Here is a 19,087-nt window from a genome sequence, read left to right as displayed (position 1 = left end):
TCCTAGGAGTCCACAACACTGAGCCATGACAGTTGACGTGATGTCAAGCCGCATTAATTTGACAGAGTAAATGTATGTTGGGACCCAAAGTGGCTTTGGATCTCATCAGGAAACACAGGACTACAAAGAAAAAAAAAATCCAGATGCAGCCAAAACAGCTATTCCTGAAATCCACAAACAAGAAATACCTTTAATGACCACCCAAAAATGCAAAAATAACATAATAATCACACTTGATGCATCTTCAGCATTTGAGTAGCCAATAAAGGTATGGTTGTGGATTTTGTTGTAAATAAAATTAAGTTATTCTTTCTTGGTATTATATCACAAGGAAACAGCTGGATGGAGTTTAATTTAAAGGGCACATGCTAGGATGATCTAACTTAATAAGGACACAATCCACATGGGAAGCACCCCAATTCTTTTTTTATTCCTGCAAGTAGTGCCAAGGTAGCACAGGCACATTCATGCTCTTTCAAGGGCAAGTGGGACTGATGTGCAACATGGAGAACATTTCAAGTTCCCAAGAGAGAAGCATTCCAAGTTTAGAATAATTGAAGTTGAAGGACCATTAACTATTATTAACTATTTTTTCTGAGTAATGCTGATTTCTATAACTAGTTTCCCAGTGAAGTATAAATAATTGATTTAGAAACTATGGCCTGACGAGGCACTTCCTTCTTGCGGTTCAATCAAATCTGAGTCCTTTGGTTTTGCAAACTTAATTTGGAACGCTTTTTTGTGGATGTTGCCACAGTGAACATTTTTCTGTGGAACTAGTCTCTTTTTGGCACCCTGTGCTGAATACAGAAATACTGCTGCTATGCACATGTTTGTGGGATAATACTTAAAAAGAAAATGAAAGTTTCACTCAATGTCTGGAGCCTTTTATTCAGTATTCATTTACTTTTGACAAGTATTCTCAGATAAACAGTTTACTTTCAACAGACACTTCCTATTTCATTCATTTAACAAAGTACAAATCAAACATGGGATTTTAAAACAACACTATTTAAAGAAACACAAAAAACCTATGCTTTGTTTTCAAGCTCTCACTTTATTCCAGTGATAAAATTAGAATACTTCACTCTGTTTCAATTACATTTTTACAACATAAAATATATATTTGCTTTAACATCTGCAATATAGAATTGATATCATGCACATATAGTTTTACCTTTTTAAAAGCACAGGAGAGAAATAATAAACGTCTCGCTATTGTTCTGTATGAGAAGTCCTGAAGAACTGTGGTGGATTTGATAGACACATTTGCATGCCTCCAGAGATCTATCCCAATCTAAGACTTGAGAAAAGAAATAGATGCTTTGTAGCCTTCAAGACAAGCAACCCAAAAGATCCCATGATACTTCAATTGAAGCATTTCCATATGTTTTTAAGGATAAAAAATGTATTCAATTTAGAAATCTGACCAGCCCTCACTTCCTCTTAGTCAGTCCTATGTTGAAGAGTAGGATCATACATGCTTTCACGTTCAAAATGCTTTGGTTTGTAGATTTGTGATTTGTGTAATTTAAACACGACCAATACTCTCCACCCAATTTCCATTTCCAGTTCTTAAGTGGAGAACTACTGAGAGCTACTTATCAGGAATTTACTGCAAAGCAGATCAAGGTCTTGATGGCTTTAGTTTTCTTTTTGTACAACATTGTTAGCTGAGACCTTGTCATACTTATCATAGAGCACCTCTGGGTAGTAAAGCATACTAAAATGATTGCTGGATGCATTTTGGGACAAGAGCTTAATTGTTGTTCATGAAGTACTGGGATGCCATAAATGTGTGCGTTTTAAACAGGCAACGATAGAAGCAGCAAGAAATATAACAGCAACCACAGATCCTGAAGAAAAAAAAGAGAAAGGCACACAGTGAAATGCAGTAAAAGGAAAGAGAGTTCTATTCGAAAGTCTTCGAAGGGTGAAAACTTGGGGCTATGTCCGTTCTTATTGTTATTTAATGCTAACTGTATTGTTTTATCTATTTTGTGAACCGCTCCAAGCCAAATTGGGAGTAGTGGTATACAAGTCCAATAAATAAATAAATAAATAAAATATTCAGAGAGAGCCCAAAGTATCAGTACATTGGCACAGTATGTTCAAGATAGGTTAGAGGGGGGAAATGCAGGATGAATGCATATAACAATTTTAAGTATGAAATACAAAAAGATAGCTAACATTGATGGGGAGGGAATCTCTCATTTGCTTGAGAAAGATACATAAGAACCAAAGAAGCAGACCATTTAACTCCAATGTTTAAGACTGTGCCTTACATATTTAAACAATTGCTCAAATTTTCTGATTCTGAATATAATATCATATACATGTTGCTTTCATAGCAGAGATGGAAGGAGGAGTTTCACTGACTAGCATCCTTGAAATATGGAGTATATTTCCAATGTTTTCCTCGCTTTCACTGTATATATTATTTATAACACAATAAAAATCACTTAAAAAAAGAAATATGGAGTGTATGAATATATATACGAGTAATATGTGTGCATAATATGTGTGTGTGTGTTCATTAAGTTTTATCAAGTTTAAGCTTTCTTGCCAAGCCAAATAATAGTTTTAATATATGTAGTAAAATAAGTTGTTATCCAGAAATGTTAATGGAACTCAGATGTATTAGCTCAGGCCCAGTTTGCCTACAGAAGCACACAGCTATCTTGAACTGGATATATATATTTAAAAATATTGCTGTTCCAACTTATATACACATTCATCTTAAAAATAAACCTACAGAACCTATCTTGTTTGTAACTTGGGAACTGCCTCTACAAATGCATACACACACACACACACACACACACACACACACACACACACACACACACAGAAATGCAGCCCAGTCATCTGCATGACACCTTTTCACCCAAAATGCAATGCTAATTAGCCCAAATATTGCTCAGCCAAAAGGTATTCAATCCACTGATTAAAAGTTTATTAAAGAAATTAATGTTTTATATAAAACAGCTATTTCAAAAATACATTCCAAGGTAAAAAATACAAAAGTAATTCCAAGGTATACATAACAGGTCAAAACTAAAGTACATCCAAAGTACAGAATTCAAGAGTCATTCCAAGATATATCCCACAGTTATAGTATTCTTTGATGCAGCAATAAACAAAGTCCAACACTGAGAATAAAGCCAGAGTCCCCAAAAGGTAAACAAAGAACTGTATCCAAACAAGATTCCCTGATCAAAAACAGAAAAACCAAGGCAAAACATGAAACCAAGGCAAAAATCTTCTACTGCAGAGCTCAAGGAAAAGGTGACTTTCTCCTGAAACTAGGAAATCATACAGAGCAACCAAAGAAGACAGCTTAAGAAATCTAATTTTTTTTCACAGAGACACTATCTGTCTGACACCTGGAATCCCTCTGTTTATTTTTCGAATCCTGAGAACACCGTAATTGCATCTGCTTGGTGCTATCTCGTCGTAATCAAAGCCGCTGAGTTATAGGCAACAATCCAGTGTCTTCCACCTCCCTCACATTCCTCTCAGTTTCAGAGAAAGTCTCTGGCAGAGTCTCATGTGAAACAGTCTCACTAAGAGCAGGTCTGCCTGTAAAGCAACTCCCATCATCCAGGGAAGAACTGCTTTCTTCCTGAGGTACTACAGAATTAGTGGGCTCCAATTCAGGCTCCAATTCAGGAGCACAAGGCCCTACCAAAGGGTCCCTTCCGAGGGGTAGATTTCTCTCACTTCCTGTTGCCTCACCCTCATTCTTAACTATGAGTCATTTGTAACTTGGATGTTTGTAAGTCAGGGACTGCCTGTGCTGGATTTGGAGCTAACAATTTGCATCTTTACAGAAGTCAATGTTAATTTTTGTGTACACATGATGAAGCACAGTTTGCCTTATGCACCTGCACTCCAAGAATTATTGCCAGAAACAGCTACCATTTCAGCAGTTCTTCAGCAAATTCTTCAATTGTTTATACCACAAAATGGAGAGATAAAAAGGCTCAGAGCATCAAGTGTTCTATGCTCCTTCCTATCAAATATTATAGTACAAGAGCAATAGATATATATTGCATCAGCTTACTCTATAATAACTTACCAGCAACAATTCCTGTGATTCTGCCAATTTCTAAAATGAAAGAAAGAAAATAGGAAGGTGTTGCTAGCAACATTTAGAAAGAGCAAAATATACAGTCCCCCTCTCACTAAATTGAACAAAAGAACAGCTTTCTTGCATTAAACACATACACCTTGAGAATTTGGATGTGTTGCCAAACATAATGTACACTTTAATTTAAAAGATAAAAATAAAGAAAGAAATCAACTTCCACATTGCTTTTCCCTTTGACACTTTAGAACCATTTTGGAAATTGCCATTTTGTTGATAGGAAAAAGCCAACTGAGAACAGCATAAGTGAATTTTTATACAAAATTAATACACACGTACATTTTATAAAAGGCATGCACAGATGGAAAGACATTCCTTGATGCTTGAAAAGGCCTGGAAAACTATAAATGACACTGCCACATGCATTATTTGTCTCCCCCAAAAACCAGCTCTTTAGATTAATACAAGTACAGTAGAGTCTAACTTACCCAACATAAATGGGCCGGCAGAACGTTAGATAAGCAAATATGTTGGATAATAAGAAGGGATTAAGGAAAAGCCTATTAAACATCAAATTAGGTTATGATTTTACAAATTAAGCACCAAAACATCATGTTATACAACAAATTTGACAGAAAAAGTAGTTCAATACACAGTAATGCAATGTAGTAATTACTGTATTTACAAATTTAGCACCAAAATATCATGATATATTGAAAACATTGACTACAAAAATGCGTTGGATAATCCAGAATGTTGGATAAGCGAGTGTTGGATAAGTGAAACTCTACTGTATATTTAAAAACATGTCCTAATTAGATCAGTGGAACATAGTCCAGGAAAGCGAGCTACAAAATATATTGCTAAAAATTATTTCATAGAAGCAAAACTTAAGTCTGCACTGAGAAGGTCGGTGGATTAAGAGCAAGCCAACCACAGATTTTTATCCAGCTGCATATTACACATGTACCACATTTAGTTGTACAGAGAAATCTCAGGGCAAACAATGAGAAATTAGAAAGCTAATTGCCTCCTCCAGTGGCCCCACTGTCACGTCTATTAGAAGAGTGAAGATAAATACAGAAACAAGATTATTTGTCACCATTATTATTATTATTATTATTATTATTATTATTATTATTATTATTATTATTATTTGTTTTCAGCTTTACCTGGTTTGCTTTTAGGAACATCTTCAGCATGACTCATGGTAAACCCTGTATGAGAGAGGGAGTTTTATAAACAAAAAGTGTCTATATACTATACAGGATTGGACAAAGCCAGATGGAATTAGAGGAACATAGTTTCAAAACAAAAGGAAAGGAACAAGATTGAGATAGAGAGGGGTAGAGGGGAGAAGAACAAGAAATGTATTCCTCTCAATTCCTAGGAAGTGCCTCACAATGTCCCTTCCCCATAAATACTATACCTCTGGATTCCATTTGAGTCCAAGGTGTATTCTGCAGAAAGGAAGCAAAGAGTCCATCCCTTGCTTTACTGGCATTAAGAATTTCACCCCACAAATCAAGATGCCCGAAAAGACAGTAGATCAGCTGCATTTGTGTTGAATCCAAATTCTTAGCAGTCTGGGGATGTTAGAAGTTACTCAGAACTTTATTGGGCAGTAACCAATTCTGTAAACAGCCACTAGGTGACTTACAGGAAACTTTTACTGTTGTCAATTTTTGGGACCCCAACATTGAACGAAATGGACCATCAGGACCCATTGTTTTAGAAGTAGTGTTCTAGGGCACAATATGGAGAAAGCTGTTGTGTTTTCATTTGCTGCATTGTTTCCCCTGTTGCTGCATTCCCTGACATCCTTTCTATCACATGGCACCTGTGGCAGTGAGTACATGTAGCAAAAAACAGGACAGGGAGAGCAGAAAAAGGGAGCCTGTGCTCTACTATTTCATATTGTAAAGGCATGAAGGAGAAGAAGAAGTCTATCAGTGTCAAAATGAGAGGGGGGGGAGGGGGGGAGAAAGAAGAGAGGAGGAGGTGAAGAATGGAGTACAACTTTCAAGGAAATGAGAAGTGGAGGAAGAGAGCCATACTGAGAAAAAGCAGGATAAATGAATCATGCAAGTATTGGAAACATGGAGAAGTGGGGAGGGCAGGTGGAACAGGAAAAAGACAAAACATTAAGTCAAAACGACATGCTGAAATATGAGTGAGAAATTAAGAAGGGTGGGGAGTGGCAAAGAAGTGGGTACGGGGTGCTGGAGACGGGCACCAGTGAGCTGCAATTGTTTACCGGTTCCTGGGTTAGTGGTTTCTTTGCTGAATGGTTTGTTCTCCGAAGTTGGACTTTTGGTTGGACTTGTTTGCCCTACATAACAAGAAACATGTACTGACTTTCAAATGCTGGCACCACTGCTTTCAATATCCTAGGAGTCAATGGGTTTTTATATTTGAGAGGGATTGACCCAAATCAGTTTCCCTCAAAGTATCTTTGGACCTGAAAATGCTTCTAAACCAAGGGCTTGCCTACACCAACTTGAAATCCCATACCCACCATAAATGGATGACTGATAGTTTTCACAATACACAATAACTTCCATTAAATATCCCAGGTTTGTGTATGTGTGTGTGTGTGAAACTACCTTTGCTCCACTTTTGATGAAGTTGGGTATCCCAGGGTTTCAGGGTAATCTGGACAGTTGGATCAGGCCCTAATCATTCTGATCTGCTGTCCAGATGAACACCACCACTATTGATCAATACAGGTTAAAGGAATGGAACGTACCCATGTTGCCATTCCAACCATTCCTACCCAGCTGTGGAGTTCTGTCCATGATGTCAGGACAGGGCACCTCCATGACATCAAGAAGGAGAGGAGATAATTTTCTTGATTGAGCATATCCATTCATTTAAGTTAGCTTAATACAGATATCAGCAGAGAGTAGCTCTAGGGCTGTGTGCTCAAGGCTATTTTTTCACCCCAATCTTACTCCTTTTTCTTGTAAAAACCATATGCTGTCTATGCTAGATATCTCTTCATCCTAGAGCCTACACTCAGCGATTCACTCTAAAAATGGGCTTCAGGACCTCCACACTCGGTTTAATATAAAAGAATCCCATTTTTAATACAATTCATTAAGATGAATTGTATTATGATTTTTTTCCAAAAAGAAGAAATCACTTAATACAGATTGTAATGAAATTTACTGTAATTTTGGAGAGTGTATTCTAGGGCAGGGCTTTTTATTTTTATTTTTTTTAAAAAAAACAACGGATTCAATTAAAATTGTATCAATGCAACTCCCAAAACAACTTGATCAAAACCAGGTTTCTAGTGACGCGGAAACTCATCTTCAATGATTTATGTGCATGCCGCTAAGTATTTCCCAACTACAAATGCAATCTGAATAGGAAACCTATCACATCTGATGTAGAAAGTGCTCTCAGACTCAGGTAGTTTCCCATTCCAAGCAAGGCAGGGCTTCTTAAACTATTCCACTTGGGATCCCTTTTGGCCTGAGAAATGTTTATGTGGTATACTGGTATAAAAATAGGTATAAATCAAACATTTACTTATAACAAATCAGCATTTGCTAAACTTGCTAAACAAGCTAATCTTTCTTTTTTATTGTAGTATGATTTGTTACTGATAATAAAGCATCTGCAAACTTTTCAAAACAGGCTGGTTTTTCTTTTTTTATGAAGTACAGCTGAAGCATCCTCTACAGCAGGCATGGGCAAACTTCGGCCCTCCCTCCAGGTGTTTTGGACTTCAACTCGCACAATTCCTAACAGCCTACCAGCTGTTAAGAATTGTGGGAGCTGAAGTCCAAAATACCTGGAGGGCCAAAGTTTGCCTATGCCTGCTCTACAGTGTAAACATGGCACAACATACGTATTTCTGTAAATGTCTAAAACAGCCACTAGGTGACTTACAGGAAACTTTTACTGTTGTCAATTTTTGGGACCCCAACATTGAACGAAATGGACCATCAGGACCCATTGTTTTAGAAGTAGTGTTCTAGGGCACAATATGGAGAAAGCTGTTGTGTTTTCATTTGCTGCGTTTTTTCCCCTGTTGCTGCATTCCCTGACATCCTTTCTACCACATGGCACCTGTGGCAGTGAGTACATGTAGCAAAAAAACAGGACAGGGAGAGCAGAAAAAGGGAGCCTGTGCTCTACTATCTCATGTTGCAAAGGCATGAAAGAGAAGAAGAAGTCTATCAGTGTCAAAATGAGAGGGGGGGGGAGGGGGGGAGAAAGAAGAGAGGAGGAGGTGAAGAATGGAGTATAACTTTCAAGGAAATGGGAAGTGGAGGAAGAGAGCCATACTGAGAAAAAGCAGGATGAATGAATCATGCAAGTATTGGAAACATGGAGAAGTGGAGAGGGCAGGTGGAACAGGGAAAAGATAAAACATTAAGTCAAAACGACATGCTGAAATATGAATGAGAAATTAAGAAGGGTGGGGAGTGGCAACGAAGTGGGTACGGGGTGCTGGAGACGGGCACCAGTGAGCTGCAATTGTTTACCGGTTCCTCGGTTAGTGGTTTCTTTGCCGAATGGTTTGTTCTCCGAAGTTGGACTTTTGGTTGGACTTGTTTGCCCTACATAACAAGAAACATGTACTGACTTTCAAATGCTAGCACCACTGCTTTCCATATCCTAGGAGTCAATGGGTTTTTATATTTGAGAGGGATTGACCCAAATCAGTTTCCCTCAAAGTATCTTTGGAACTGAAAATGCTTCTAAACCAAGGGCTTGCCTACACCAACTTGAAATCCCATACCCACCATAAATGGATGACTGATAGTTTTCACAATACACAATAACTTCCATTAAATATCCCAGGTTTGTATATGTGTGTGTGTGTGTGTGTGTGAAACTACCTTTGCTCCACTTTTGACGAAGTTGGGTATCCCAGGGTTTCAGGGTAATCTGGACAGTTGGATCAGGCCCTAATCATTCTGTTCTGCTGTCCAGATGAACACCACCACTATTGATCAATACAGGTTAAAGGAATGGAACGTACCCATGTTGCCATTCCAACCATTCCTACCCAGCTGTGGAGTTCTGTCCATGATGTCAGGACAGGGCACCTCCATGACCAGCAAGAAGGAGAGGAGATAATTTTCTTGATTGAGCATATCCATTCATTTAAGTTAGCTTAATACAGATATCAGCAGAGAGTAGCTCTAGGGCTGTGTGCTCAAGGCTATTTTTTCACCCCAATCTAACTCCTTTTTCTTGTAAAAACCATATGCTGTCTATGCTAGATATCTCTTCATCCTAGAGCCTACACTTAGCGATTCACTCTAAAAATGGGTTTCAGGACCTCCACACTCGGTTTAATATAAAAGAATCCAGTTTTTCAAAAGCAGAATGTGATATCCAAGCATTTCTAGGTTGCTTTTTTCCCTTTTCTCTCTTTTTCACTATGTGGAGCACATTGTACAGTCTCCAGATTTGACTAGGGGTACATCTACACTGTAGAACTAATGCAGTTAAACACCACTTTATCTGACACAGCTCAACTCTTAGGGATGTTTTCTCTACAACTTCTTCTCCTTGTGGAGTGCTCTTGAGAGAGGACTCCACATCTCTCAAACTTCCAAAATCTAGCTAGCTTAGTTTAGCTCCTGAGTAATGTTCCTATCTTATAATGCAGTTCCTACAATAATGCTTAGTTTCTTTCTCTAGAATCATAGAATAGTAGAGTTGGAAGAGACCTCATGGGCCATCCAGTCCAACCCCCTGCCAAGAAGCAGGAAATTGCATTCAAAGCTATTGACATGTTTGCTTTTTAAATCAAGATCTCTAACTGCTGAATGTACTCTAATAGCTCTCTGTAGCAGCTCCAACTAATTTTCTGAAAGGTTAAAGCCAACACAAATCGCATTTGGGTTCTTCCAGCAGTGTCCAGATCTTGCAGCTCCAATACTCTGCTCCTCCAGTAACATTATGCAATACAGTTTTTGTTCCTGGGTTATAAATGTCATTTCCTAGCTGGTTCTAGCATAAAAACATGGAAGCAGTTTCTTAAACTGCAAAAACTTTGTTTTTGTAAGACATCCTGCAGCACATTTTGCTACTATTTTTCAATGAATATCTCATTGTCTCACCAATTCAACATAGCTTGTGGCAGCCACAAATACAAAGTTTCTGTAATATCACAACTACTTTCAAAGTAAATACCACATAATTAAACAGGATACACTATCAAACCAGGAACAAAATATTTTTCAATATAAGTGGGGTTGTGCTAGAAATAAGCATTAGAATAAATTTACGTTGACATTTTGGGGGCTCTGGTTTCCATTCAACTCCATCTCCCTTCAGCACACACTGTGCAGAAGACACTCCAACTAAGATGTACCTAGAAGAAAGGGGGAAAAGGATGAAAAATTAGTTTTCTTCTCTTATTCTTCCATAGCTTCTCTAAGATCCTATATTTGTTTGATTTTTTTCAATTGCAGATCATTTTTAAATAAGTTGGACTTATTACACCATGGTAAATGTGAACAAAAGAGGTTAAAAAAAGATGCCTCTACTTCATGCTCCTGGCATTTATATCATTTATTCTAACCAGCACACTACAGTTGACATGAAGGCAGCATAGCATTGCCCCAAAGCCCCAGAGAGACTGGAAAGGAAAGGGCAGTGGGCGGGACCATGCAAATTCCACAGCAATGGAAAACCCTGGGATGCCTGTCTGTGGTGGAAAAAAAAGTAAAATCTAGGATGAAATGGTCCCCAAATGAAAGCATTCCTTGGGTGGTGGGCTGTAGTGTTTGGGAAGGACATTGGCAGGGGCTGGGCTGCATGTTCATGGAGCTAGCTGTAACCGCAATGTCAGTGCAAAGGGGTGACTTGCTGGATTCTTAACCCTGGGAACTGTAGCCTGTTTGTGGAGGCCGGAGGCTGTCTGTGTGAGCAGACATCTGTGCCACATACACACATACGGGTTTTTGCTTTTATTATGGATTTAGATTAGATTAGATTTTGATTAGATTTAGATAGATTTAGATTAGATTTAGATTTAGATTAGATTTAGATTGTCCATCAGCAAATGGTTGGTTCTATTTTGAGTGTTTTGGGAGATGACTGAAAATAATCATCTCATGAGGTTCACAATTTATCTCTGAGCAATGGGTTCCAATTGTGACCCAGTTTGTGGGTCAGAATGCTAGTAAAAATTACAACATCCTGGTTGATCAACATAATTTGTCAAGATAATTAACAGAATCAGTCTAGAAGCTTACTGCATTAGTTGCCTGTTTTTGCTTGTTTAATCTAATCTACTTGTTCACACCATTTTACTGAGGAAAAATAGTCCTAAGAAGACTAGAAAAGATATTTACTTCCATTATTACATTTCTCCTTTACAATAAAATCATTTAAAAAGGCATTTTCAGACCTTCTTAAGCTTTCTTAATTTTCCTGTCTTCATCACTAGTCTAAATGCAAGCAGAAAAACTAGGGTTGAATGGCATCGTCAAAATTCTCTTCCAAAGTCTTTTCTAAAACAGTTGTTAGACTATGGCTGTGCTCAATGTATGGCTGTGCATCAATTTCAATTAACTTTGGTTTTACTCCAATCTTGATAAAGTCCAGATCTAATCCATACATTTAAATCATGAGTGTTCCGTCCCCCAGAGATTTGATTTGCATTTTTCATAGTTGTAGGAAATAGCACCTGTTTGCATTTCTTCCATGGCTGTTGCAGATTCTGCAGCAACCTGATAGTTAGCCATTAACAGAGGTTTGCAACCAGCCTGCAGGCCTTTGCTGCTTTCAGCTTGCAAATGTATCTTTCTGTTCTGGAGACCGCCCCTTTTCCTGGGGAAAAAGGCTCAATTTTGAGAAGCCTTTTCCCTTCTAGACAGAAGAGAAAAGAACTCAGATGTGCTTGTGTGGTCAAGCCAGGCCAGCTCAGACAAGCCATCGTAAGTACTGACCTGCCATTGAAACTGATGCTGAGTGTGGATAGGGAAAAACCTGCTCTTTCTAAAAATAGTAACTCAGCACTGGGGCAGAGAATATCTCAGGATTTCTCTGCCATTGGAAGAAGCTCCAACTACTTAGTCTCCGAGCTAGCTTTGAGCTTAGATAGGGAAATATCTGCTCTTTCTAAATATAGCAGCTCAGGGCTAGGGTAGAGAGCATCTCAGGATCTCTTCACCTTTGGAGGAAGTTAGCCCAGCAACTAAGGGGAAAAGCAAGAAAGGAACATCTGCAAAGTTTTATAAGTTGACTATTTGTATTTGTAACCTCTACAATTTGTGCCAAGTCTGCCAAGGACTTTGAGAAAATAAAATCTTGTTTGATTGTTTAACTTGAAGTGACTCTGGTTACTGGGATTCCTGAGCTTCAAAGTAAGGCCCCCGCAGTTCACCCGGGTAAAGAAAGAAGCACATCTTAGTTTACTATAGATGCCCGGGTGTGACGGCATATTGAGGTTTTTAAAACAGTGTTTAATCCATACACACCCTTCCGCACAGATGAAATTTACTTTTGCCGAAAACAAGAGATTGGTTAGAATAACAACTTCACCATTTTCTGGCTTTCCTGGATCACCACATGATTTTCCTAGCCAAAACACAACATTGAGAAGAAACATGCAGGAATTATAAAGATAATGCATTGATGGACAAAGTTAATTTATTCAGTATCTTGGCCCAGATTCAAAGGGCCACAAGGAACAAGTGCTGTAAAATGTTAAGAGAAGTTGCCCTTTAAGCTGAAAGGAGTTTCTTTCCATGTACACACACACACACACACACACACACACACACACACACACACACCAATCTTGGTAGAATATCAACAAGCCAACAAACCATATTTGTCTTTTTGGGTGAAATTAATAATGAGCTAAAGGCATGTATGTCTTTCAAAATTAACAATCTCAAATGAGATACATGAATGGATTTAGATTACATTTTTCATGAAATTGGTACTGGCTCTTGGTGTTCCTTTAGAAATGTAATTATTCTTCAAAATAAACTATCTGGATCAATATTCTCAGAATTCTGGTCAATTCCATTTATTCAGACATTTTACCCTGTGTTTTTGTTTCAGTCTAAGATGCTGGGAACAGTCATAACCAGTCAATAAATTCAGAATTACACATACCATGGTTGTGATTGTAACACCCGAGCCTTTGGGAAAAAACTATAGTGTCTGGCTTTACTCGGGGGCTATCTGTATACCTTCTGTTAAGATCAAGACCCTTAAGATACAGAGGCACTTTAGGCAAGGTGAAAAGGTAAACAAATGAGTTTACTGAAAATAAGATGAATAAAGCTGGGACTATTATAAGATAGTTTAAAACAATACATTACAAAACGAGATTTTGCTGGTTGTAGTCATCTCTCTGGAGTCTTTGAAAGTCTTCTGCCTCCGATGAAAAGCAATGGTTTATAAACTGGTGCTCATAAACTGTCTCAATCTTCTTTCTTGTGAAACTTAAGCTGGTCAAAAGCTTCTGTTGTCTGTGGGACTGGTGAATTGAATACTGCTATATGCAGGTGCTAAGGCTGCCCGTTTTGGATTGCTTGGGCCTAGGAGTACCAGACAATGCCCAAGCCTCTAGTAGCTCTGTAGCTCTGCTGCAGAAAGGAGGAGGAGTCTAGCAAGAGAGTTCTGTGTAGGCAAATGGAATAGACCAACTAAGGCTGGCCTCTAGGGGGTTTTATGCTCCACCCAAAAACTAATACAAAGGGAGGTATCTACACTATTGGGAAAACCTATAAACAGGGGGAACTAAAGCAAAGGAGAGGAAACGGCAGAGCCAAGATTTCACAATGGTACTTCTAATGTGTATAACTGGAGAGTGGAGAATGAAGAAAGCCAACAGGAAGGAAAGCAACTCATTTCAAATGTGGTGCTAGAAAAAAAAATTAGGCTTGAACTCTCACTAGAAGCCAGGATGACTAAATTGAGATTGTTGTACTTTGGATATATAACATGAAGGCAGTCAAAAAAGAGGAAGACTACAAGCAGATTGATTCAGTCAAGGAAACCACAGCCCTGAGTTTGCAAGATTAAAGAGAGGCTGATAGGAGTTATTTAGATGCTTTTAGTCTCCTTTGTGGAGAGAAAAAGTGGGGTATAAATAAACATCATAATAATAATAGGACTCTCATTCCTAGGGTACCCATAAGTCAGGATCAGGAAGGCATTTCAAAACTCACTGACATGGAAGAATGGAGCAACAGCATCTCCCCATGGCCGAGTCGAGCACAGTCCCCATCTGCTGGAGATGGAAAAAAGAGGGAAGCCTGCCTCTGTTTATGTACTGTTCTGTCTTTGTCTATTGCATAACGGCGTTGAATGTTTGCCATATATGTACCTGTAATCTGCTCTGAGTTCCCTCGGGGAGATAGAGCAGAATATAATTAAAGTGTATTTTATTATGACACAGCAAACAAGATAGATATGCTGGATTTCATATCACAAAATCACAAGTCAAACACTTCCCAAATGTCTAGGACTGTGGGATGTATTTTCAGATGATGCGCGCAGATCCCAGCAGGGTGGCCTTTTGCAGTTGGCAGATCGTAATTTTGTCAATGTCTATTGTTTCCAAATGCCGGCTGAGATCTTTTGGCACGGCACCCAATGTGCCCATCACCACCGGGACCACCTGCACTGGTTTCTGCCAGAGTCTTTGAAGTTCAATATTGAGGTCCTGATAGTGGCTGAGTTTTTCCTGTTGTTTTTCATTAATGCGACTGTCACCTGGGATGGCGACATCAATGATCCAAACCTTTTTCTTTTCCACAACTGTGATGTCTGGTGTGTTGTGTTCCAGAACTTTGTCAGTCTGGATTCGGAAGTCCCACAGTATCTTTGCATGCTCATTTTTCAATACTTTTGCAGGTTTGTGATCCCACCAGTGCTTTGCTGCTGGGAGGTGGTACTTGAGGCATAAGTTCCAATGAATCATTTGGGCCACATAGTTGTGCCTCTGTTTGTAGTCTGTCTGTGTGATTTTCTTACAGCAGCTGAGGATATGATCAATGGTTTCATCGGTTTCCTTGCACAGTCTGCATTTTGGGTCATCAGCTGATTTTTCGATCTTGGCCGTAATTGCATTTGTTCTGATGGCTTGCTCCTGGGCTGCAAGGATCAGGCCTTCTGTCTCCTTCTTCAGTGTCCCATTTGTGAGCCATAGCCAGATCTTCTCCTTATCAACTTTTCTTTCAATTTTGTCAAGGAACTTTCCATGCAATGTTTTGTTGTGCCAGCTGTCAGCTCTAGTTTGTAGTGCGGTTTTCTTGTACTGGTTTTTTGTCTGCTGTGCTTTGAGGAGTTTCTGATTTTTGACTTCAATCAAAGCAGGTTCTTCACTTTGCTTTACATATTCTGCCAGGGCATGTTCTTCTTCTTTGACTGCTTGTTTTACTTGTAAGAGTCCTCTGCCACCTGATCTTCTAGGCAAATATAGCTGGTCAACATCACTGCAAGGGTGCAGTGAATGATGAATGGTCATGAGTTTCTTTTTTTCTCTGTCCAAATTGTCCAGTTCCACCTGTGTCCAATTTATAATGCCAGCAGTATATCTTATGATAGGTATGGCCCAGGTGTTTATGGCCTTGATGGTGTTGTCTCCATTGAGCTTGCTTTTGAGAATTTTTCTGACCTTTTGTGTGTATTCTTTGCTGACCACAGTCTTCACATGTTCATGCTTGATGTTGTCCAGCTGTAATATGCCCAGATATTTATAGGCCTCTGGCTGGTGACATTATTATTATTATTATTATTATTATTATTATTATTATTATTATTATTATTATTATTATGCATAAGAGAAAACTTTGTGTGAGTGTAGAAAGAGGTGGCCAACTTGTAGATAATATTTTATAAAATCTTGTAATCAATATTTTGTACATAAAGATTTATTTATTTATTATTTATTTATTTACAGTATTTGTATTTTGCCCTCTCACCCCGAAGGGGACTCAGAGCGGATCACAGAACACATATATGCCAAACATTCGATGCCGAGTATAATAATGACAAGAAAGACAACAGACAGAGGCATATAAAGGCTTTCCCATCTTTCAGCATCTTTGGAGTCTGTGCTTGGTTCCAGCCACTGAGGAGCACTGTCGCTCCATCTCCCTGCTGAAGAGCTTTCTTTGTTTGTAAGCTTCCTCCTTTTATTTATTTATTTATTTCCAACATTTATATCCCGCCTTTGTCACCTGAAGGGACTCAGGGCAGCATACACAACTTTTCTGATCAAAATGCCAAACCTAAATATCTCCCTGCTTTAATGCGGTTCCTATTTATCTACTCACATTTGTTTTCGAACTGCTAGGTAGGCAGAATCTGGGCTAAAGGTCAGGAGTTCACCTTGACCCGGGCTTTGAACTCTCAACTTTCCAGTTGACAAGATTTATTGCAGCTTGGTGATTAACCTGCTGTGCTATAGCCCAGCCCTTTAGCTACAATTTCCCATTTTTCTTATGTATAGTGACACTCTGCATAAACAATAATAAAACCAAACTATAAGATAAATTCAGATACAAAATGAAAACAAAAAAGATATAAACAAAAGAGATTATGCCAACCAAACGAGAAGGAAATAAAACATACTGCTTTTATGTGCTCAAGCCACTTATGTTCCTCAAGAATATAGTCAACAATTTCGATCTATCTTATCAGAACACCTTATCTACTAAACATCATACCCTTTTGTAATCAGCTAGAGGGCAGAATGCTGTAGAAGTCTTATAGTTAACTGGAGAAATAAGATACTGACCTTCACAAAAAACTGGAAGGTTTGTCCAGGTATAATTATTCTCAAGGCAAGTAACAACAGAACTGATTCCAGGGATGGTGTCATAACCTGGGCGGCAGATATAGGTCACTCTGGTATTTGCAGGATAGTAGGTCTTTATATCTTCAAGTCGTGGTCTAGCAAATCTGTACCTTGATGGCGAATAGCAGGAGCCTGGCAACAAAAGGAAGCAGAAGATCTAACAGATCTTGCAAGCAAGAACTATAAAAGAAAGGTTTCACTTTATATAGGAACCAGTACAAGGTGCATTGGTTCATTGATAAATCAATCAATTAGTTTCTATTCCAGGCTCTTAAACTAAGCAAAAGGATGCATGTGACCTGTGGTCAGAATGATACATTCCAACAACAGACAATTTGATGATGGTACAGTATATAAACAGTTTAAAGCCTTTATGCTCTGAATATCTTTGCATTCTTCCTGAAGATACCTGGCTGGAATAATATAATTGTTATTAGTTGTTATCATTTTCACTCCTACATCACCTTCTCTCAATCATAACAAGTAAAAAACATTGTCACCTGAATAAGTGATACTCTACACAACTCCACAGAAAAACCCTTGCTGGACTTGCTACCACAGCATGGGCTACCTTCCTTTATTCCAAAATAGCTATCTTATGGAAATGTAGAGATGCAACCAAAACAGCAATAGCAACAAGACTAGCTCAATATCTCTTCTGAAGAAGTACGAACATACAGGATGGCTCCTCCACCTGTGGGGCCACTATCTGTGGGGCATATATTTCCTCTATGTGTTTTCCAGGTCTTTTCCTCACCTCATTGTCTTTTTTTCCCTGTAGCATGTCTTCTGAAGCAACACAAACACAGCTGAAAGGGTGTATATTGGGAATGGGGATTGTGATCAGATTATGCCTATTCTTCACCATCTCCCAAATTCAGATCAAAAGAGCTACATTTGACCTCTAAGACCCCATCTATGCTGCCATACAAAATCCAGATTATCTGCTTTGAACTGGATTATATGGTAGTGTAGACTCATATAACCCAGTTCAAAGCAGATAATGTGGATTATCTGCTTGGATAATCTGGATTATATGGCAGTGTAAAAGGGGCCTAAATCATAACTTGTAACTGGGATATCTGGAAGACTATTCCCGGATGTCCTGGATATGCCTGCCCACACGCTTAATCCCAAAACAGAAACCGCTTTTGCCATCTGAGGCTGCGTCTACACTTTATAGATTTAATGCAATTTAGATTTAGATCTAGTTTGATATCACTTTAATTGCTATGGTTCATTACTATAGAACCATAGGAGTTGTAATTTGGTGAGGCACTAGCAACACTAAAGTGGCATCAGTGACTCTCTGAAAGCTACTGATGCACTAAATCCTGGTTTGGCATCAATTTAACTGCCATGGCTCAATGCTATGGAATCCTGAGAGTTGTAGTTTGGTGAGGTCCCAGCCGTCTTTGGCAGAGATGGCTACAGACCTTGTAAAACTACAGCTCCCAGGAACCACAGCATTGAGTCATGGCAGTTAAAATGGTATCAAATTGCATTGTGCAGTGTAGATGCAGCCAAAGGTATGAAAAGTTGTACTCTCTAATCGCACTCCGGCTGTGAAAAGCTGTCATCATAGAAGAAAATCTGATAAAACTGTTCTATTTCATTAGGTTTTCAATTCTTTTGTACATTGCTCCTGGAGAGCCAACATGCTATGCTACACTGGTTTTAATGTTGAAATGGGAGCCCTTTCTACACTGCCCTATTTTCCAGGATCTGATCCCATATTATTGGCTTTGAATTGGATTATAAGAGTCCACACTGCCAGATAATCTGGGATCAGATCCTGGGATATAGGGCAATATAGGGGACCTCAACTTCAAAGGAAGGCTACTTGTGAACAAATCTTGCCAAGAAACCTTCATTATATGTTCATCTTATGGTTGCTATAAGTTGGCAGTGTCTTGAAGATATGCAACAATTACCTTTAAGCCTTATGATATTTGCATTTAATTCTGCTGATTGCTTTAGAGCTTCTCTCTTTTAAGTTTTTCCCCTTCATCTTTCTTTCTTAAGTTTTTAATTTCATAAATTTATATAAGCTAAGAAACATTTAAAAACAAGGATGTATAAAGATTTACTTTTCCAGCAATTTCCTCCTCTCTTGGGAATCTTTTCAAGCCTAGAAAATAAATCTAACTAATTAACATATTATCAGAGTGATGTTGATAGATCATGTAACTAATATG

The 19,087-nt window shown here is 38.6% G+C and overlaps 1 protein-coding gene across 1 annotated transcript in view; it reads right to left on the bottom strand.

Annotated features, from left to right (window-relative positions):
- LOC107983170 (complement receptor type 1) overlaps positions 1–19,087 on the bottom strand; it is a 116,142-nt gene that overhangs the window by 64,115 nt on the left and 32,940 nt on the right. Inside the window, exons 11-18 of the mRNA XM_062979778.1 lie at positions 16,830–17,021; positions 12,547–12,646; positions 10,348–10,433; positions 8,590–8,664; positions 6,348–6,422; positions 5,263–5,307; positions 4,082–4,111; positions 1,782–1,856 (exon numbers count right to left, since the gene is read on the bottom strand). Of these exons, the coding sequence (XP_062835848.1) occupies positions 1,782–1,856; positions 4,082–4,111; positions 5,263–5,307; positions 6,348–6,422; positions 8,590–8,664; positions 10,348–10,433; positions 12,547–12,646; positions 16,830–17,021 (678 nt within the window). The remainder of the gene's footprint in view (positions 1–1,781; positions 1,857–4,081; positions 4,112–5,262; positions 5,308–6,347; positions 6,423–8,589; positions 8,665–10,347; positions 10,434–12,546; positions 12,647–16,829; positions 17,022–19,087) is intronic.

The sequence above is a fragment of the Anolis carolinensis genome, chromosome 4 (genome assembly GCF_035594765.1).
Source record: "Anolis carolinensis isolate JA03-04 chromosome 4, rAnoCar3.1.pri, whole genome shotgun sequence".
In the NCBI taxonomy this organism is placed as follows: Eukaryota; Metazoa; Chordata; class Lepidosauria; order Squamata; family Dactyloidae; genus Anolis; species Anolis carolinensis.
This window is presented reverse-complemented; position numbering and strand designations above follow the sequence as displayed.